The 22,562-nt window shown below is 37.8% G+C and overlaps 1 protein-coding gene and 1 non-coding gene across 3 annotated transcripts in view; both read left to right on the top strand.

Moving 5' to 3' along the window:
- Positions 1-22,562, top strand: part of Tec (tec protein tyrosine kinase) — a 113,872-nt gene that overhangs the window by 90,036 nt on the left and 1,274 nt on the right. For both annotated transcript variants that reach the window (XM_071614263.1, XM_027938416.2), the window contains 11 exons: positions 1,215-1,390; positions 3,559-3,624; positions 8,382-8,436; positions 11,174-11,253; positions 12,613-12,746; positions 16,065-16,139; positions 16,856-17,027; positions 17,148-17,364; positions 19,074-19,138; positions 21,601-21,719; positions 21,798-21,955. In XM_071614263.1, coding sequence (XP_071470364.1) covers positions 1,215-1,390; positions 3,559-3,624; positions 8,382-8,436; positions 11,174-11,253; positions 12,613-12,746; positions 16,065-16,139; positions 16,856-17,027; positions 17,148-17,364; positions 19,074-19,138; positions 21,601-21,719; positions 21,798-21,955 — 1,317 coding nt within the window. The remainder of the gene's footprint in view (positions 1-1,214; positions 1,391-3,558; positions 3,625-8,381; positions 8,437-11,173; positions 11,254-12,612; positions 12,747-16,064; positions 16,140-16,855; positions 17,028-17,147; positions 17,365-19,073; positions 19,139-21,600; positions 21,720-21,797; positions 21,956-22,562) is intronic.
- LOC114100807 (small nucleolar RNA SNORA2/SNORA34 family) lies at positions 4,104-4,236 on the top strand. Its single transcript, XR_003584141.2, has one exon. It is a non-coding gene; the product is annotated as a small nucleolar RNA SNORA2/SNORA34 family (small nucleolar RNA).

Below are 22,562 nucleotides of genomic sequence, written 5' to 3'. Positions count from 1 at the left end.
AATAAATAAAATGAGTTTTAAAATATTAAAATAAGTAAAAATATTAGTTTTGTGATGTGGTTTTCCCCCATGACCATCTAGGAAGCAGATAGGTTATGACTTATTTGAATTGTCCTTGATGTGAAATAATATCAATTTAATTGTATAGATTTTATCACTGGGAGTCCTGTTCTTATCTGGCATTTTGTCTGTAGCTTGGCTGAAAGAGTTGTATCAGAAGTGTGGGACTTTTTTAAAAGAAAATTTTGGTCTCAAGAATACAATATGACAGCGGGGTGCAGTGGCGCACACCTGTAATCCCAGCAACTCAGGAAGCTGAGGTAGGAAGATCGCAAGTTCAAGGCCAGCCCCAGCAATTTAGCAAGGCCTAAGCAACTTAGTGAGACCCTGTCTCAAAATAAAAAAAAAAAATTAAAGGCTGGGGGATGTGGCTCGGGGGGTTAAGTTTCCCTGGGTTCATGGGTTCAATCCCTGGTTAAAAAAACAAACAATCAAACCAAACCAAACCAAACAAACAAACAAAACCTGCAACAAAACAAGGAACCCCCAGTATGATCCATGAGTGATTTTAGTGATTTAGTCATATATTTGAAGACTGGATATGGTGGAAAAGCATGGACTTTGGACCCAGTCCTGAACTGGGCTGATGTGAATCTGATATGAGTGACTTTGGAGGACTGTGTAAACCATTGTTGTCTCACTGGTAACATGGGAGTTACTATGCTGTATTTCATGGAAGCAATATTAAGAACAAAAGAGAAAAACTGTTAGATCCTAAGCATGTGCTTTGAGCATTCTGGGCATAAAGAAGTACAAATCCCTTTGAATGGGAGGAGACCTGTTAACAGACTCCATGGTGGGCCTTCTTCACTGCAGGCCATTTCAGTGGTGGGTCTCCCTTTAGTTCTCCTGGTCTCTACTCACGTATTACCCTTGCCTCTCCCTGGAAAACTATTCCTGACACATAAAAATTGTTTCCATGTTTCAAGATGGTTTTTGCTCTTGTCCTGTATTCTGAAACCCGTAAGAGATGTGGTAGCATCTACTGCATCTAAGATCGGAGGGTTCTCTGGTTGCTATCAGGTGACATATTCGATTAGAGGGCTCTGCCTTATTCTTTGGTAATGTGTGAATCCTTCAGTGTTTTACTGTTTTATTTCAAGATCAGTTTCAGATAGAAGACTAAACTTTCACATGTTATCTTGTTTGCTCAGAGAAGGCCTCCCCCACCAATTCCTCCTGAAGAAGAAGATAGTAGTGAAGAAATAGTTGTAGCAATGTATGATTTCCAAGCAACAGAAGCACATGACCTCAGATTAGAGAGAGGTCAAGAGTATATCATATTGGAAAAGAATGATGTCCACTGGTGGAGAGCAAGAGATAAATATGGGTAAGCATTCTCTCCCTGGCCCTTGCATGCAGTGAGTGGGTAGGAGTGAAGTATTGAGTGAAGTATATGCGCTCTATCTGTCATGTAATGAGGTTGTAGTTGGCCATAAGTCAAAGTATACATTATTACTTTGCATTACCACCGTGTATTCTTAGTAGTTACTCAATAAATGCAAACTGATCAATCACTTTTTTCCAGAGGTTGGAATAGATTATATTCATCTCTTTCTCATCCACCATATGTTTTATTTGACTATTTTGACCTTAGGAGAAATAGTTATATATAATCCTTAAGATTATCTAAGTAGTTAATCTTAGGTCTTTCTAAGGCATTATCTATCATAAATTTCTTAGAATTTCTCTCTCTACAAGTACATATATACAGACATGATATAATGGAGCCTCTTGTCACTTGAAGTTGTCTTTCTCTCTCCCTCTCTTCATCAGAGAGAGAAATAGGAAGGGAGAGTACTTGTGTATATGTATGCATATATATGTATATGTATAAAATAAATAAATATATATTACATACATATATACACACACACAAACATACATACATGCATGCAGGAAATAAACAGCAAGTATTGTCAGGCATGATGGCATACACCTGTAGTCCCAGTGTTAATGAGGATGAGTCAGGAGCATTACCTGAGCCTAGGAGTTTAAGACCAGCCTGGGCAACATAGTGATACCCCATCTCAAAAAACAAACAAAACACACCAGCATTATTTGCACCAGATAATGTTGGATTTAAGTGGAACAATTCTTTTAACCTCATTTTAAACGTATAAGTAGATACGGTTAAACACAGAGGATGAGTCTCTCTTGGGCTTCATTAAGTGAACTATATCCTGTGCTTACCTCTGAAATACTATGCATTTACATTATGAGTTCCAGTGGATAAGAACAGGGGTCTTCTGTCCTGAGAAAGTACGTTCTCTTCCACCTGCTCTCACCTCCTTGACCCATCCGCTGTTCTCCTCTCTGTTCCTCAGTTCATTTTTGGGAACAGTGGTAGCCTCTGGGTGAGGCAGGGTCCCCTCTTCTATTCAGGTCTTGGCACTTCTGGTCATCTGGGTGCTAGTTTGTTGAGCATTATTACTTTCTTGGGAATCTTAACCTTTTAATTTTATAAGAAGTTTCTGCTCCTCTTCACCAGATATCTTATTCATAATTTTATGCAGTTGGAGCAACATTAATCCAAAAACCTAAATCCAAAGTACTTTGTTGATATTCTGAAGGTTTTGGGTTTTGGAGTACTGGGTTTCATGGATGCTTAACTGGTAGAGTCTATGTAAATATTCTAAAATTCAGAAAACTCTGGAACACTTTTGGTCCCAAGCATTTCAGATAAGATACATTCAACCTGTATTGTAGAAATTTCCAAACATCTACAAAAACATATAATAACATTACTTAACTTAAAAAATTACCAACATTTTTACCATCTTGATTTACCAATCTTCCTGGTGTGTTTTTCCTAGGCTATTAGAGTACGTAGGCCTTCTTAATTCCTGTCTTGGGGTGTGATTCAAGTATTTGCCTTTTTTCTTTTTTGGGGCTGAGAATAGAACCCAGGGCCTTGCTCATGCTAGGGAATTTGCCTTTTTAACAAGTACCTCAGTGAAGCTATATTATAAGTACTGTCAAGGTGTTAGAGTGGTGTGCGCCTTTATTTAGCACATTTGCTTTTGTGAATATTCTAGTTTCTTTAAAATATCCCAAGAGCATGTACAAATCCCAACATTATATGCTATTATAATACATCAATAAAAAATGTGGAGGAAAAAAAATCCCAAGAAATCGTGCATTCTGGAGATCTCTACATTGAATCATAAGTCTAGAGTTTCAGCTCTGGTCTAGTTGCTGGCTGGCTTTGGGACCTTGGGAACATATCTGAATCTTTCTAAGCCTTGCTTTTCCCACCAGAAAATGGGGACAGTAATGCCTGCCTGCCTCAGAACTCTTGTGAGGATCAAATGTGGTAGTACTTTGTAATGTGTCAAATGATACAGATATCCTGAATTATTGGCAGTGAGCTTATCTTTCTTATGAGCTTTGGGCAATATGCTTTAACTATCTTAGAACGTCTTTTATCTTCCTTTCTTTAAATAACCTCTCAATAAAGTAATATCTGTTTACTCACAGTGTTTTTCTTATTTCTAGGAGTGAAGGATATATCCCAAGTAATTATGTAACAGGAAAGAAATCAAACAACTTAGATCAATATGAGTGAGTAGATGTTTATTTTATAAATGGGAAAACCCAGAAAATGTTTTCATTTTCTTCATTATGTAAGGTGTTTTGAAAATTGATGGGCTTCTTTCATAACCTTTAGAACATGGTACCAATATATTCTTACCACACCAGACAACTGGTGTGGTAAAACCCTGAGAATTAGTATCTATAAGGCATTTTTCCTGAAGGTTCTGTGTGTGAATGGAGTTATACAAACAGATATAATTGAATTGATTTTAAACAAATTATAGCTTAGCTGATTTTGAAATATAGATCTTTTGTTCATTCAGGATATGCTATAATATTTCCCAGAGTAGTCTTTAAAAAAAGTTTGTTTCCTTTTTCTAACTAAAAGTTAGATTATGCTTATTGTTTAAAATGATTTGTTCAAATACAGTATCTGTTTAAATATTATATATTTAAATATGATTATTGTTTAAATATGACTATTATTTTAAAAACCGTGAAAATAATTGGTCCTGAATCAAGACAGATGTTTGCGGTAGCTATTGGTTTCAAACAGGAGCCAAGAGTGATAGCTTCCTTTGATCTTTTGGCTATTCACTATCTTGGTGGGAATGGTCAATTCATTCAGAAGAAACATGATAGAAACAAAATTTTTTTTTAAAGAAAAGGAAAAAAATAAACCCCTGAAATAGGAAAAATGTTAATAAGAAAAAGCTCTCAAAGACAAATCACAGTTGACCTCTGTCAACATTAGTATATATTTAAAAAATCTTTTTACTGTTTTTTAAAAGTAGACTCATGCTGTATATATTGTTTTATATCTTTTTTCCCCTCTGAACAGTATGAGTGAATATTTGCTCCTGACACTGAATATTCTTTGAAAATATCTTCATAGATGCATTATGTTTCACTCAGTCATAAATTCGTTTACTGAATTCTTAGTATGTCTCAGGTATTCTGCAAGGCCTTGGGACACAGCGAGTTTATTGCACCTGGATGTACAGCAGGTAGTCACTTGTGGGGCATTAGGTTGATTCAGGAATCTTAGCTATGTAAAAATAACTGGGATAACCTCTTCTTGCGTACTGTCCTAAATGAGAGCTCTAAAATTGTAACCTCTAATATTGAAAGGCTGTGTGTTTGAACTTGTTAAGACCTCTGCTGAGTACTGTCAGAGAAGTTGTCCTGTTTCTGCCTGCTAGCAGTGTGTGGCTAGCACACACAAAGTGTATGGCTAGGCCTTGATGCAAAGCTTGTACACACCACACACTCTTGTGGTCATTTTGAGATAATGTATTCATGCATCATTCATTTCCTTAAAAACAGCAGCAAGCTGTCACCTCTGTTCATGTCATTTATGGTAACGTAAATCTAGATGAGGACAAATAGTTTCGAAGAGTCACAGTGCTCAGCAGTATGATCCCTTAAGGAAATTTTAGAAGTTGGTAGAAAATATAAACTAAATACATTTTCTGATGTATAATGACATTTTGGCTAAAATTGATTGTGTATTGGATAGTGGTTTCATAAAATTAAGATAAAGCTGAAGTTTTTTTACTAGTATTTTACTGTACCTTTTCTATGTTTAGATGTGTTTAGATGCACAAATACCTACCATTATGTTATAATTGTCTATTTTTTTTTTGGTACAGGGGATTGAACCCAGGGCCACTTAACCACTGAGCCACATCCCCAGCTCTTTTTTGTATTTTATTTAGAGACAGGGTCTCACTGAGTTGCTTAGCACCTCACTAAATTGCTGAGGTTGGCTTTGAACTCGCCATCCTCCTGCCTCAGCCTCCAGAGCTGCTGGGATTATAGGCGTGTACCACCGCACCCTGGTTTTTTGTATAGTAGCATGCTATACAGGTTTGTAGACTAGAAGCAATAATCTGAAGCATGTAGCCAGATATGTGTTAAGCTGCACCATCTAGGTTTATGTACGTACACATAGTGATGAAATTGCATAAAAATACATTTCATTGTCATTAAGTGATGCATGACTATACAAATAAAATAACATTTCTGCCCTTAAAAGCTTGACCAGGGTGTGATCTTTCCGGAAAGGATTGAATGTCCTCTTTCCCTGTATTCAGACACTGCTACAAAGTCCTATTTCTCTGGAATATTGTGAGGTGACCAGCCAATTTGAAAAATTCACATCAGCGTTTTGATGTCCGAGGACAGGTTGACATGTTACCTATACATTCTGGGCATTATTTCCAGATGCAGAGTCCCTTTAGCAAAAAGTGTTAATCTCAAATGACACATCTCTGTGGCAGGCTTGTGAAAGAGCTATGTGGGATGGCACCTCTGTCTTCTCATGTCACATAGGCTCCTTTACATTTTATTGGTGCGTATCTCTCTTTCTGACAGAATGGACCCAGCAGAGCCCCTGTGGTCTTTTTCTCCTTGCTTGGGGATAGGTATTGTAAGAGAGGTGAGATAAGCCATGGAGAGGTATTAGGAAATATCACTAGTTAATTCACCTGTTTATTTGTTCATCAGTCCTTCCTCTCTCCTTCCTTCAATATACACTGAAAGATCTGAGTTTATATCCTATGTTAGTCAGCTTCATGTTACTCTGAGAAAATGTCTGAGACAATTATTTTATAAAGATAAAAGGTTTAAATTTTGGCTCATGGGTTCTGGAGGTTCCAGTTTATGATGGATTAGACCCATTGTCTTGGGCCTGTGGTGAGGCAGCACATCATGGTAGGAACACACGGCAGAGCAAAACTACTTACATAATAAGCAGAAAGCAAAGGAAGGAAGAAGAAGGGGCCAGGGTCTCACAATTTCCTTCAAGAGCATTGCCCCCATGGCCTAAGGATCTCTCATCAGGCCCCCCTCCCAAAGGTTCCACAACCTCCCGACAGTGCCATCCTGGGGACTAAGCTTTTACACAAGGGCCTTTAGGGGGCAATTCAGAGCCAAATGATAGCATATCCCAAGGATGAAAGTATCCTTTTCAGAGAACCTCCAAATGCATAAAAATGACCCTTTGGAAGAGGAGTTCAAAGAACCTGATCCCTTTTCTTTCCTTATTTCTTTAATTCCTTCCCAGGAGCTAGAATATAATAGACAAGGAAGGCGCCTCCCTCTTTCTCTGAATATTTTATGTCTAGTCTCCCTTTGAGAGCCACAGTTTACCTTTCCTGATGTCCTGCATATGAATCCCTATCACTTATTCTCACTGTGAAGACATGGGACTGGATCTTCTGTTACTGATAAATAGAATTTTTCCAATCCCTCACACCCTATTAGTTTATATTGTGTATTAGAGCTCCCATTATCTTTCTTTAGCTAATTTATGTGACTGCTTTTGGCATCTGACAAATGTTTCTCATATGAGTGTAAAAGCTTTAGGGACAGAATTCATTCTGTTCTCCTAGTTTATGTATTTCTCATTTGCATTCAGAAATGGATTTATCAAAATAGCAATTTTGTTCCACTTGGTCTCATTTTTAAAGTGAGAGCCACAGTAATGAGATGTTGACAATTCTGAGGTCTTGTTCACCACCTCAGATTCTAAATAAAATATCCAACATCATTCAATTCACATTGAGATTGTAATTTGTGTTTGGCTGCTGTATAAAAGAATCCAGATAGAAAAAGGTCTTGTATTTTATCTTTCTATTTTTGCCTTCTTCAATCAGGGAAGGCCTTTGTATTCACTTGTCTCAGGGTATTTGCTGGACCAGTCAGGTGCTGGTTCTTTTAGGAAAACCTGATCCAGTGGTGAAAATTTCAAAGGCCGGAGGATCAGGCTGACTTCATAGCATTCAGTTCAGGGTATTTGACTATGGTGGAAGATTCCTTTCCAACTAAAAATCATTTAATAGAACAAATTTAAAACTGAAGTCCAAATGATCTCAGTTCATGTTATTTTGAACATTTGCTAATAGTTGTATAGAGGGATTGTGTTGGGAACGAAGGGAGGGGAGAGGACCTCTAGGGATGAGGTGGGAGATGACAGTATGAAGAGAAAGGTTTCTCAGAGGTTAAGAAGGGGCATAGATCTGCAGGTCGTTGGGGCATGGCACAGGGTAGTGGCTAGGCTTGGTGGGAGGTCAGGAGTGACTACTTGGCCAGGACAGGGATTTTTCTAGTACATCCTTAGGCAACCACAAGGGCTTGAGGGTTCTGGAAATCAGCAGGTATGGAAAATCCAGAAGGCGGTGCTCTTAGGTTTTCCTTCTTTTCTGTTGACACTTGAGACCTTCATGAAATTTGACAGAGAGCTATCATAATGACTTAGGATGGAATCTGCAATGTTGGTGTCCTGGGAGCTTAGAATAAGATTTAATTTGAATTTAAGACAAAAATGTAAATTGACATTGTCTGCAAGTTTGAATCAGTGAAATAAAATTCATTCTCATTATGACTGGAACAGCAAAAAATTGCAGATGATTTTTCATATTGTCTAATGAATACCTTAAATAAATTATGGTACATCCATATCAAGATTTATAGAACTATATTGCTATGAGGTGTCATGTGACAAATTCATGTTATGATGTATCAAGTAGAGTTTGATTCCACCTTAATAAAATAATGCAGGCATAGATGTGTGTTTTCATAAAAACATGGGTAAAAATATCTGAAACTATATGCATCAATATGTTACTGGTTGTCTATTTAGATTATGAGTGATATCTTGCCTAGTTTTTACTTATTGTGTTTATTATTGGGGAGCTTTATTATCTAATTAATCCTACTAAGAATAAAAACATAATTTTAAATAATATGAGACCTTAGGTATATCTTTTTTTTCTGTTCAGATGGTATTGCAGAAATACAAATAGAAGCAAGGCAGAGCAACTCCTCAGAACTGAGGTAAGTTGTTTGTGCTTATTTTATGGGTTTGATCTCAATACAGCTTAATTTTAATGAATCCCTAATAAGTGGCCCCACATAGTTGTTTCTAAAGCCTAAAATGTCTATGATATAAATATGGTTTTTTTCCACATCATTTTAAAGAGATTACTGGTGTGTTAGCGCACTGGGCTTCAGTAACAAAGGGCCACGAGCTGAGGGGCTTAAACAACAGAACTGTGTCTCATGGTTCTGGAGGCTGGAAGTCAAAAGTAAGGTCCCAGGAGGGCTGGTTCTTTCTGAGGGCTGTGAGGTGAGCATTTCTTCTAAGCCCCTCTCCTTGGCTTGGAAATGGCAATTACTTTCCTCTGTGCATGTCTGCCTCTGTATCCAAATGTCCTCTTTTTATAAGGACACCAGTCATGTTGAATTAGAGCTGACCATAAATACTCCATTTAAACTCAGTGACCTATGTAAAGACCCTTGTCTCCAAATAAGGTCACATTCTGAGATACTGGAGCTTAGGAGCTTCTTTGTCAGGGAAGGGGGATACAATAAACCCATAACAGGAGGTACATGAGCAATTTTTTCTTTCTTTCATACTGATTTATCATTTGCTACCTTGCTTTCAGCATTTTAGTATTTTTTCTTTCTTTTTTTGCTTGAGCTATTCATTTTAGAATAATTCACATTGATATTAAGAATCTTTATAAATGTCATTTTAATAAAATATTTGCCTATAGAAATAAATGTGCTTAAATTCTCACATCTTAAAAAGAATGTGAGAACTAAAAGAATTCTCTAGACGAAATGGTACTAGGCTAAGGAAGGAGACCTAAGTTTAGCTGTAGCTTTTCTAGTCCACATTTTGCATAAGATAAGAAGGTTAGGTTAGAAGATGACCTCTGCAATTCCCTGCGTTTATGATCTAGTTATTCTATTTAGTAATAGTTCCAGGTCTTTTAAGCAGTTTTTTTTTTCTCATTTTCTCTCCTGCTTTTTGTTACCAGTCAAGGTTTTATTGAGCACTTGTTTCTGTAGTATGTGCTGCAGAAACAGTGGCAGGTGGCTTTGCTCATTTGGGTTACACCTAACCATGCCCATCCCCACAGGATTGTTTGTTTTGGCACCAGGGATTGAAGCCAGGGGCCCTCAACCTCTAGCCATATCCTCAGCCCATTTTTATATTTTATTTAGAGACAGTCTGGCTGAGTTGCTTAGGGCCTCGATAAGTTGTTGAGGCTGGCTTTGAACTTGCAATCCTCCTGCCTCAGCCTGTCAAGATGCTGGAATACCGGCATGCCCCATTAGGCTGGACTTCTGCAGTATTGTTATGTGTCTTCCTAGAGGCTCCACGATGAGAGGCTGCTCTAGGGATGTGGTAGTAGGTAGGTGGTCTGGGGTCTAAATCCTGGTTCACTACTTATGAGCTTTCTCATCTGAGGCAAGTTACCCATCTTTCCATGCCCATTTCCTTACATGTGAAGTTGGGTGGGGACAGCAGGAGTACCTACCACATAGGACTGTTTGGATTAAGTGCATTTACATATCAGGGCATGCTAAAACAGAATAGGTTTTCGATAAATAAATGGTAGCTATTATGTTTTTACTTATCAATTAACTACCATAATTATTGTTCCTAATTGTTCTTATCAGATATATTTGTGGGGCCTGATTTAATTCCATTGTCTTTCTAAGAATAAAATTTAAGGTGTTAGGGAGTGTAGCTTAGTAAGCATGCACAAGGTCCTGGGTTTGATACTGGCTTAGAAGAGAAAGAATACAATTCATTTTACTTTTCAACTATTAAGCACATTTTTCGTCTTAGAGCAACATAAATACTAGAGATTGAACATGGTATTAGTGGTAGAGTACTTGAGGTTCATGGCTTCTGTTTCTTGCTCTTGGAACCTGCTGAAGGTTTGTCCTTTATTCATTCAGAATTGTTGCTGACTTTTAAATTTTTTCCACTTTAGTTACTTGTGTTTCCATTTCTCCTTTTGTAAAGATTGGCATTTAACATGAAATTCCAGGAGAATTAAGAATATTTAAGTACATTCTTATAAATGAGTACTGAGTTATTTGCAGGAATAATGCTATGAGGATGGAAAATGATATTGAGTCAGGATTCAAAGCTTACAGCAAATAAGAAAAAAATGTATGAAATGAAACCTAATTGTTAAGCAATACTCCTTTCCTTTCTTTCTTTGTTTTGTACCAGGGACTGCAACATCCCCAGCTCTTCTTTTTATTTTATATTTTGAGACAGGGTCTTGCTAAGTTGTTTAGGGCCTCACTAAGTTGCTGATGCTGGCTTTCAACTTGTGATCCTCCTGCCTCAGCCTCCCCAGCCCCTGGGATTACAGGCGTGTGTGACGAGCAAGTCATTTTTTCAATGACTGTTTTCCCACATGTCCAGGACTTACAGGCTCTGCAAAACCTTGTGTGTTAATTTTGTAAGGGCTCCGAGAAATGATCTGGTTGAAATGTCTGCCTTAGTGTGTGTGAGAATTTGCAATCGTGGGGAATTGTGAGCGAGCTTTTGTTTAACTGGTCTCATGGCTCAGTACTGTGAGGTAGAAAGCCATGTGGATGGGAGAAACCAAGGACCCCTACTGGTAAATTGCACTTCTCCAGAACACATTTTCTCAATAAAGGATAATATTCATAAAATTGTAAGATCAGGTTCTCGCATCTTTTTCTTGGCATTGGTATTAGTTACTGGAGTAAAAAAGCAATTTCTTAACTTTTATTTTAGGATAAAGAAGGTGCTTTTATGGTAAGGGACTCCAGTCAACCAGGCTTGTACACCGTCTCCCTTTATACAAAGTTTGGAGGGTGAGTAATCCTGCTCCATTTAATTAATTAACTAATTAATTAATTTTTACTGTAGAGTTTTATATGAATTTTCCTATATTTTTGTATGTATTCCTAATTTCCAAAAAAAAAAAAAAAGATTCTGCATTCAACAGTAAAGAAAAAATAAAACTTGAACTTTATTTCTAAAGTCTACTTATTTTTGCCTTTATATTTTCAGAAATTTACCCCGTAGTTTTCCATAAGTATATTTGTTCCGCATGGCTATAGAAACCTTAGTAATATTAAAAAAATAATTATTGTACACGGAGCTAAGCAATGAGCATGCCTCTGTGAGCAGAGTAGGCGCAGACTTGGCCTCCTTCCTTCCTAGCTCAGTGGGGACTGTAGACAAGCGAACAGGCTGGGTGGGGGAAGCACTGTGACAGGAAGGTGATATTGGGGCCGGGGGTGTTGGGATTACAGAGCTAAGACATATCTGTTGTCCTCAATTCAAGTTGAGACCTCATAGGTAAGGCAGGAAAACACTGGAGGGAAGGGAAAGAGTGTTTCTGACCTAGGGTACTCAGACCCAGAGGTGGGAGAGGATATGGTGAATTTCAAAGAACTGAAACAGCCTGTGTAGCTGGATTGTAGGGAGAAACCCAGAGAGGGAGGAAGAGAAACCTGAGAGGTAGAAGCCGAAGCCAGGTCATGTCAGTGTCCAGGACTGTCTTGAAAGCATTTTTATCAAGAGATAACAAGAGAAGGTCTGCATTCTAGAAAGACATCTAAAGTGGAGTGTGTACATTTTTAAGCCTAATTTATTTACTATTAGAAATGCAAGTACTCTGGATCCCAGTGACTTGGGAGGCTAAGGCAGGAGAATCACAAGTTTGAGGCTAGCCTTAGCAACTTAGCGAGACCCTATTGTAGAATAAAAAATTTTAAAAAAGGGCTGGGGATGTATTGCAGTGGTAAAGTGCCTCTGGGTTCAATCACCAGTACCAAATCAAACCAAACCAAATCAAACCACAACAACAAAAAAATGGGAAGTGCAAGTGCTCTGAAAATTCTCAAGTTTATGCCAACAGCAAGGACAAAAAGTGGTAGCCGCTGATGGCTTTTTTGAGACTTTTAATTGTTGTTGAATGGAGCTGGGGAATGTTATCTTTCTCAATCTCATAAAAGGGACCAAGTATGTTATCAGTGACCACTTGCAGAACTTCCACCTGTTAATGTGAAAGAAAAAGCTAAAGAACATGGAGAAAGAAATAAACTTCATGCCAGGAATAGAAGGGGCCATACAGAGAAAGGCTGGGGGTTCACCTATAGAAAACATCTAAGAGTGAAGTTACGTTATCCCAGCTTGGTTGTAACACATTTCAATTTTCCTTATAGAGAAGGTTCATCAGGTTTCAGGCATTATCACATAAAGGAAACAACAACATCTCCAAAGAAGTATTACTTAGCAGAAAAGCATGCTTTTAGTTCAATTCCTGAGATTATTGAATATCACAAGCACAATGCGGCAGGTAAGTGACCTGTTAACACTTATTTCAAATGTTAGGTATTGGTGCAGATGATCAGACATCCCAATGAATTCTTCTGTGAGAAGTTTTATTTTGTAGTTAGTTAGTTGTAAAGTGTGATGGGTATAAAATCTGCATATGTTAAAGAAGTGATATATCCAAGAAAAATCAGAAGTAATATCAAGGTTCATAAAAAGTTCTATCTTGACATTAGGACATGAGTTATTTCAATGGATTATGGTATTGACATTTGTGTGCTTTGTATCATTAGTACTAAACTAAAAAGATGTCTGTTTTAAGCCAAGCATGGTCACATGTGCTTATAGTTCTAGCTACTTGGGAGGCTGGGGCAGGAGGATCCCTTGGGTTCATGGCCAGCCAGGGCCAACATGGTGAGACCCTGTCTCATAAAAAGATATTATAGTCACTGAAGGAGCTGCCAGATGTACCAGGATTTCATCCTATGCTGTAGGCTTCCAAAGAGTAGATGATAGATACTCCTTTCCTTACTTACGTTTGATAAACCCATCGTAAATTGAGAATATCCTAAGTCGAAAGTGCATTTAATCTACCTCGTCTACTAAACACATAGCTTAGTAACTGTGGAGTGTCCACTGTTGACTGGGAGCTGTGGCTCACTGAAGCTTCCCATCATTGCAAGAGAGTAACTTCTTGTATATCGCTAGCCCAGGAGAAGATCAAAATTCAAAATTCACTAGACATTCAGAAATTGGAGAATGCTTTCTAGTGAAATGATATCATTTTTGCACTATCATAAAGTTGAGAAAAATTCTAAGTTGAACCTGCATAAGTTGCAGACTGTCTGTAATCACTTCCCATGAATTCTCTATCTTCCTGAATCTCTGCTAAACTCAGCACCAGAGTGGGAACAAAACAAACACCAAAAAATACAATTGGAAACTACATTTATGCCATTGAGGTTCTACGGGATTGATACAGCATGATTTCTACTCCTGGATTTTAAAGATGTAACTGAACAGGGAACAGACAAGCATGGAAAGTGAACTTTTATAATTTTATCGAAGGCTCTTTGCAAAGCCTGTTGTTTTTGTGTGAGTCCATTTACTTTTTTCAGAAAATGGTAAGAACAGTTACTATACCACAAAAATCATCCATTTAAAGTATACAGTTCAGTGGTGTTTAGTATATTTTCAAACTGTGCTGTCACCATCATCTAATTTTAAGAACATTGCCATCATTTCCCAAAGAAATCACCCATTACCCCTCCTTCACCAGCTCAGCCCCAGGCAACCACTAACCTACTTTCTGTCTCTGTGGATTAGCCTATGCTGAACATTTCACATAAATGGAAAACAACGTGTGTTCTGTTGTGACTTGTTTCTTGGATACATTATAAGGTTTTTGAGGTTTGTCCATGTTATACCAAGCGAAAGTATTCTTTTTTTTGGTACCAGGGATGCTTAACCATTGACCTACATTCCCAGCCCTTTTTATTTTTGACTTTCAGACAGGGTCTTGCTAAGTTGCTAAGGGCCTCGCTAAGTTGCTGAGGCTGACTTTGAACCTTCCATCCTCCTGAGCTACTGGGATTACAGGCATGTGCCACTGTGCCCACTTCCATTCTTTAAATAAAACAAAAACTATCACAAGTTTGTTCAAATAATTAGGTTACATAAAAATGCACAGGGCTAGAGACATAGGAATTGTACAACTTCTACCAATTATTGAGTCACCATGCAGAGCCTAGCTCAATATTTGTGTAATATATAGGTTCTCAGGCCAACATACAAGTCTACCTTTATCTCTTCAAGAGAAGTTTTAACTTCAGTGTAATAATGGTCAATGGTGAGATAGAGGATCCACCCCTCTAATTCCAAATCTGGGGAGTTATCTTAACACTCACCTGTTGTGATAGAAAGTCATCTATTACTTGCTTATGGAAACCAACACACAGCCTGGGTATGCACAGACTGAAGTCATGAGGATAGGAGAAAAACTTCTGAGGTATCAGTAGGGATTCTGGGCAACATAAATACCTGATAACATTTTCTGCCTGATGGACTTGCTACACATGTCCTTGGAAATTGGCTTGTATGTTCTGCTGAGATCTGACATGTAACAGGATAGAGGTCCTGAGGAATATGGAATTTCTAAATTCAGGCAGCCTGCTGGATTAGGTATCAATTCTTTTTTATTGATGAAAAATAATCCATCATATGGATTTTATTTATTTATTTATTTTGTTTATTGTTCATCTGATAGATTTTATTTGAATAATTTTAAAGGAAAGAATTATTAAATCTAATAACATTTGGGTTGCTTCTACATTTTAAAGGAAAGATAATTATTAAATTAATTTAAAGGAAAGATAATTATTAAATCTAATAACATTTGGGTTGCTTCTACATTTTTCATGAATAAAGCTAGTATGAATAGTTGTGTACAGTGTTTACATGAAAATATGTCTTTATTTCTCTTGGGTATTTACCTGGAGTGGACTTGCTAGGTCATGTAGCAATCCTGTGTTTAAGATTTGAGGAGCTCATTCATATCGACTTATTCCCAAATAATTTATCTGTTTGTTCTGTTTCTTTCCTTTTTAGTGTTCACATTCCTCTATTTTTTTTCTTTTGTAATTTTTATTTTTTAATCACTATCTCAGCTCATTCAACAAACATCTATTTAGTGCCTATTGCATGCTAGAAGCCAAGCCAAGTTTTGGGGAGAGTGCTATGGATCAGATAGTCATTGATTCTGATTCTCCCAGATTTTATCCCCTGAGGGGAGACAGATATACATAACAATTTTAAGTTATTGTGAGATGTGCTATAAAAGAGCAAATACAGAGTGCTTTTGGTGTTGATGGAAAGGCACCTCCTATTTCTTATTTAGTGCTAAAAGCAACTTAGGTTAAAAGATTTAACTTACTTTCCTGATTTCCAACAGTCGATATTCCCAGTGGTTAATCTTTGCAGCCTATTTTTATGCTAAGATTGCTAGCATAGAATTTTATCAGGGGAATCACTTTAATTTTTAGCAGCTCAATATAATTCTCTTTCCTAGTTCAGCTTTCATATTTTAAAAGAACATGAAATACTAACAGAAACCTTTTAATATCATTTAAAATGTTTGTGAGGAAGCTAGCACAGTGCCTGATACACACTAATATTTAGAAGGAGATTGTGGAATGAGTGAAAGCCTATGGCATAGAGCTATGTGTGTATGCAGAGGGAGAGCAGTACATTTATAAATGAATGAATTGTACATTTCTAGATTAGCATTTGGTCATGTGGAGTGGCTAAGAGCGATTTCACCTGTGATACTTTCTTTGATTTCTAGGACTCGTCACAAGGCTGCGGTACCCAGTTAGTACAAAGGGGAAGAATGCCCCAACCACTGCAGGATTCAGCTATGGTAACTCTCATTTTGTAGTTGTATCAGCTAATTTTCCATGAAAAGAATCCACTATCACAAGAAGGATTTAGATGTGTAGAATTCTGCACAGTGGAACAATTCTTATAAATTTGTACTCTGAGTTTTTAGATGATTTTATTTTATAGCTACAGTAACCCTAGGTTTCCTATTTTCATGATTGTTTGTAATTCAATGGAAAAGTTTCTGTTGGTGAAAAATAAACATTATCCTGTTATATCTAAAATAAATCATAGCCCTTCCTGGTTCTCACTGCTGTTGATTACTCTCAGGGATATAAGGTTAGAGGTAATGGAGAACTCTTCCAATGCAATTGTTTTTTGTTGCTTCTGGAAAAAGCCTTTTAAAGAGCAGGTTTAATTTTTTTTTTTAACTTGATGGAACTAAAAGAGAAAAAAAAAAATCCAGAGGGAAGAGTGGTAAGTGAGGAAGTATTTGTCTTCAAAAAAGTACCTTAATCTTCAGCTATGTTATTTTCCTATTATGCAGCATCTTGATTCTTCAGTTCACTTTGCTTGTATAGTGATGGCCAAGCAGGAACATTCTCCCCAGAGGGTGGAGAGCCACTTTGTGCTGTCTAGACAGATTGCCATTATCCTAGGACTTGGAGGCAGATCTTGGTTACAGTTTCTTTTCAACACTGATTCATGCTGTGTTCTCTTTATTAAGTGCTCTCACTTTTCCCTTCTGTCTTGCAGAGAAGTGGGAGATTAACCCTTCAGAGCTGACCTTTATGAGGGAACTGGGGAGTGGACTATTTGGAGTGGTGAGGCTTGGCAAGTGGCGAGCCCAGTACAAAGTAGCCATCAAAGCCATTCGGGAAGGCGCCATGTGTGAGGAGGACTTTATAGAAGAAGCTAAAGTTATGATGTAAGTTACTCTCTCCTGCCAGGCTCCCTGTTTGTATTAGAAAGTGGCTCTTCCTCAGTTAATACACCCGCTGGTTTCTTTTCCTGTTGTAACTCTGTGTATCTATGTCTTCACTCCCAGGAAACTGACACACCCCAAGTTGGTGCAGCTTTATGGTGTATGCACCCAGCAGAAACCGCTTTACATTGTTACTGAGTTCATGGAACGGGGCTGCCTTCTGAATTTCCTCCGACAGAGACAAGGCCATTTCAGTAGAGACATCCTGCTGAGCATGTGTCAGGATGTGTGTGAAGGGATGGAGTACCTGGAGAGGAACAGCTTCATCCACAGAGACCTGGTAACCACGAGTCACTGTATTCCCATTCACTGGCCTGATTGCTTTGTAAACAATAAGCAATGATGTATTAGTATCCAATTTTTGTTCATAATAATGTTTCAGCATTGTTTTTGAACCTGATAGATTTCATTTGCATAATTTTAAAGGAAAGATAATTATTAAATCTAATAATTTATGGAGTTGATATCTCTGGGTAAGTTTCTGTGTGTTAAATATTAGATCTGTTAGAGTTCCATGAGATAGCAAGTCAGAGCAGATTTATTACCCTCACTGTTTTGTAGATAAGAAAGTTAGCTTCAGGGAAGTGAAAATCTTGCCTAATGTGGTAAACAGAAAAGTTAGGGTTGGCCTTGACCTTCTGGGTAAATCCTAAGCTCTTTTCCACCTCACACACTGTAAACAAAAACTATCAGAGAAATCTCTTAGTTCATGTCCTTTATCCAATGTGTTAACCTCTGACAAGACCAGAAAAAAAAAACAAAAACCTATTACTGGTTCTAAAAGACGCTTCTTAACTTTTCTTATTCTTCTTTCTCTCTTTTTTTTCATTCTTCTTTTTCCTCCATTTTTATTTTCCACCTGTTTTCACAAATGTGTCTGTTTTCAACATATCAGTCACACTATCACTCTACTTTGACTCTTTCACCAAAATAAAAGTGATTTGCATGTAGGACTTTCCGTCATATTTTAGTTCTAGCTTTTTTTTTGTGATAAAGTGTGGATGCATTTCTTCTAGAGAAGCAGAAAGTCATTTTTAAAAATTTAACAGTCACCTTAAAGAGGCCTTGTTCTAATAATTACTTCACACACACACACACACACAAAAAAAAAATCCCTCATTTAATCATCATAATAATCCTAGGAAGTAGTACTCTTATTATTGCTATTTTGCAGATGGGAAAATAGAGGTGCAAATATATCAATAGTCAAATAAACTGTGAAGGCAGTTTTGAACTTGGGGTTTTGACCGGAGTCAGTATTCTAACCACTGTGTGACAGTATCTCTAGATTTAACGTGTAATAGAGAATTTGGGATTTGGAGTTGGAAAACTTGATTTCCACGATGTATTTTGGGATAGTTGCCTAATCTCTCTGAGCCCCAGACCCTGTTTCCACAGCAATAAATTCTGTTATTTTTTTCTCATAAGACTATTTTAAAGGTCAGTGTATAATCGAGGCAAAGGGATTAAAAGTGGATGTGATGTACAACATTAGTGTTGGTTATTATGCTCAATGATAACAGAATATTTCTCAGTCATATTGAAACAGTACATTGCTCTTTTTTGTACTTAAAAAACTAATAAAGTAGAATATCTTCAAGAATGTGTCAGACTACACTTGTCTACAGACCTTATCTTGGGGAAAGCAAGAAATATTGTCATTATCAGTAAGAAAATCACACTATTTAATAAGACTAGGAGGTGGGGAAAGAGGGTAGACCCACCTATTGATCTTTATTTAAACTCGGTCATTGGTAAAGACAATGTCATAATACCTTATTGCAAATATGGTTTTTTTACCTTTTTACTTAAAAAATTGTTATAACATTGGAGACATTTCTATAGGGCTAAAAATGATTTATAAGGACACATTTCCACCATATACAAATGTTGACTGGCATATAATAAATTTAATGTGACTGGACTTTTATTTTTCTGCATTTTTGGGGTGTAAATTTTTAACAAATATATCATCATAATGTTTTCCAGGCTGCCAGAAACTGTCTAGTAAATGAGGCGGGAGTTGTAAAAGTGTCTGATTTTGGAATGGCCAGGTAGGTCTTAGTATATGTGTTTTTAAGTGATGTTCACTTTATGTTATAGAATTAATACGTGTAGGAGTAATTTGCACCAATGGGACAGAAAGAAAGTAATACATTGAAAAAACTCTACATTGTGGTGTTAATAGTTCTCTCCACTAGGTGGTAGTATAGCCCGTTAAATATACAGCTCTTCTCCCCTCCATGTGAATTAGATTTCTAGATTTGTTTTCACCAAAAGGTGTTTGGAGGTCCAGCACTTAGTATCTCAACATCTGCAGCGTTTTTATTGTCTTAATATTTGTAATTATAATAGAGGGTAGAAAATATTTTTTGAAAGTATATTGTTTATCTTCTCTCCTTCCCTCTATTCTTTGATCTGTTCATAAAAATTAGGTGCCTGCTATGTACATGCCAGACACAGAGTGTATGAACCAAAGCAGAGACTAAGCCACATATAGCTCATGTTCTAGAGGAAGGAAAATGCAAGATCTGAGAATAATTTATGTGATAGAGCAGGGGTCAGCAAATGACAGCCTGTGAGTCTGACCTACACTTTTCTGTGTGTGACCTGTAAACCAACAATGGCTTTTATATTTTTAAATGGTTAGAAAAAATTCAAAGAATATTGAAACCTGAAAATTGTCTGAAATTCCAAAGTCGGTGTCCATGTAAATAGTGTTATCGAGGCAGAGCCTCATTTCTTTGTTGATGTGTCATCTGTCACTGGTCTCGCCCTGCAGAGGCACAACTAGGACAGGGACAGGGACTGGGTGGACTGTGAAACCCAAAGTATTTTGGGTACTCAAATAACTGTCCATTCTTCAGCAAAAGTCTGTGGACCCCTCGAGAGACAACTTGGGGTAGAGCAGAGGTGAGGGAAGCTGCTTTAGATCAGCTGACTGGGAAGGCCTCTCTGAGATGGGGATAGTAAGTAGACACCAAAAGGCAGGAAGTAACCAGTTAGGTGAAAATCTGGGCATAAAATATTCCAGGTGGAAGGAACAAGTGCCAGAGCTTGAAGTCTGGGATGAATTTGTCCAATTTGGGGAACTGAAAGAGGGCCAAGGAAGCTGGTCCATAGGTAGTGCTAGGAACAGTTAAAATGGCAGGCAAGGCCAGGTGCTGTGAGGCCACGGTCAGGGACCAAGGTTAGCTCCTAAGGAAACTCAGGCCTAGGGAGGTTAGAAAGATGTTGCCATCAATTTCTGACTCTCTAGGTGTTAAGCGTTCTCTATTTGCTTTGCATAAAGATGTTTAACATCTGATGGGCGTCCTCCACTTTCATATATCTGAGCTTCAGAATATCTTTGCTTTTATATCAACCTCTGTAAAACAATCTTTATTCACTAAACTCTGATTCCCCTGATATGATTTGATCCAGCCCATAGCAGCATCATTCCTAGCTACCATCTTTATCTGTATAGTTGCACAAAGAAAGTTTGTTCTTTTATTCGAATATTTCCTCATGACAGCTTTTAGAAATCAACTTTATATGTACATGTAACCTCTAAATACATATAAATATGTACTGAACATATTATAGCAAGGGTTGAAGTTCTCACATCTACCACCTCTAGTCAGCTATTCACCCCAGAAGCAGCTACTGTTACCATTGCTATATGTCCTTCCAGAAGGGCATAACTGTGTTCACATAGAATAATAATATGGTGTTGTTTTGAGTATGCGTGCATGTGGGGATGTCATGGTATATAAACATACATAGTTGGCATAGTGGTACACACCTGTAATCTCAGAGCTTCAGGAGGCTGAGGCAGGAGGATTGCAAGTTCAAAGCTAGCCTCAACTACTTAGTGGAGCTCTAAGCAATTTAGCAAGACCCTGTTTCCAAACAAACAAACAAATAAATAAATAAATAGGGCTGGGGTGTGGCTCAGTGGTTAAGAGCCCCTGGGTTCAATTCCTGGTACCAAAAATATTTAAATAAAATAAATATACATGCCACCATTTATATACTTCATTTTTCTTTTTCTTTTTTTTGCATTTCCTTTTTTCATATGCTGCAGTTTTAAATTGTGTTCTGTGGAATTATGGGGGCTCAAAACATGTGTCTCTAGAAACTTTTCACCACTTCCTTTAGAACAGCTCTGCTTTAGATCTTTCACATATGGGGCCTTTGAGTAAAATTTTGTTTAAAGAACAAAACTGCTTACCAAAAAGTTTTCAAGCTATTCTATTGTGTTCCGCCTCTGTTGCCTAATAAAACAGAAAGATGAACAGAAAAATGAAAGTTCAGGTACTGATGTTGTGATATATCCCTCTCATCCCCTTAAATTACGCTGAGGAAGATGGAAATCACTAGGTGTGGTCACTGAGGTGAACCTTTAGCTTCAACCGGATGCTTACAGACTTCAATCAACTGTGTTTTTTTATTCTAAGGGGGTAAAAACGAAAGCACACATACGAAACAAAGATCGTACTTCAGAGGTGTAAACCCACGGTGTGTCTTACTCTAGGTATGTTCTGGATGATCAGTACACAAGTTCTTCTGGTGCTAAATTCCCCGTGAAATGGTGTCCACCCGAAGTGTTCAATTACAGCCGCTTCAGCAGCAAATCAGATGTGTGGTCATTTGGTAAGAGCCATGCTTCACATTACTTCTGCTCTGGGGAGGAAGTGGACACATCATGGACTAACGCTTATCCTTCCCCAGGTGTTTTGATGTGGGAGATATTCACTGAAGGCAGAATGCCCTTTGAAAAGAACACCAACTATGAAGTGGTAACCATGGTTACTCGAGGCCACCGACTCTACCGCCCGAAGTTGGCATCCCTATATGTATATGAGGTGATGCTGAGATGTTGGCAAGAGGTATAGATATTTCTTTTGTGTTCTCTTAGGGAATCTCTAAAACATTTAGGGGTTGGACTTAGTAGCTGGATAATGTGAAGGCCCAGGTAGGCAGTGCATGTTTTATAGTGATTTCAAACTCTAGCTAGGTAGGACGCCAACCCTCTCAACTTGGTTCTGAATAATCAGAGGAAGAATGTGAAGTGGAAATACTAATAACGAACTGCATACGTTCAGACTACTGCCTCGCTCCCACGGGGGAATCTTGCCACAGTTGCCTGAGCCACAGACAAAAAAAAAAATATGCCTGGAGAAGTTGCTCGCTTCCTTTCTGTGGCTTACTTTTGGGTTTCAAATATTACTCTTCTACCAAAAGAGGTTTCTTCCTTTAAACCTCAGCTTCCCCAGGTCTCTTTGCTTAGTCTCTGGAAGGACCGAAATATCATCTCACAGAAAGATCATGTGCCAAGAGGCTTTTGAAAGACAATGATAGTAGCTCACCTGCCTTGTGTACTAGGCACTGTGCTGAGTGCTTTAGATTTAGTTCTCAAAGTACTCTTTGAGGTGGAGATATTTCTCCTGTGACCACTTTATAGATGAGAAGATCAAGGCTCCAGAGGTTGATGCT

The sequence above is a fragment of the Marmota flaviventris genome, chromosome 7 (genome assembly GCF_047511675.1).
Source record: "Marmota flaviventris isolate mMarFla1 chromosome 7, mMarFla1.hap1, whole genome shotgun sequence".
NCBI lineage: Eukaryota > Metazoa > Chordata > Mammalia > Rodentia > Sciuridae > Marmota > Marmota flaviventris.
The sequence above is the reverse complement of the archived record's forward strand: the minus strand, read 5'-3'. Positions and strand labels throughout refer to the sequence as shown.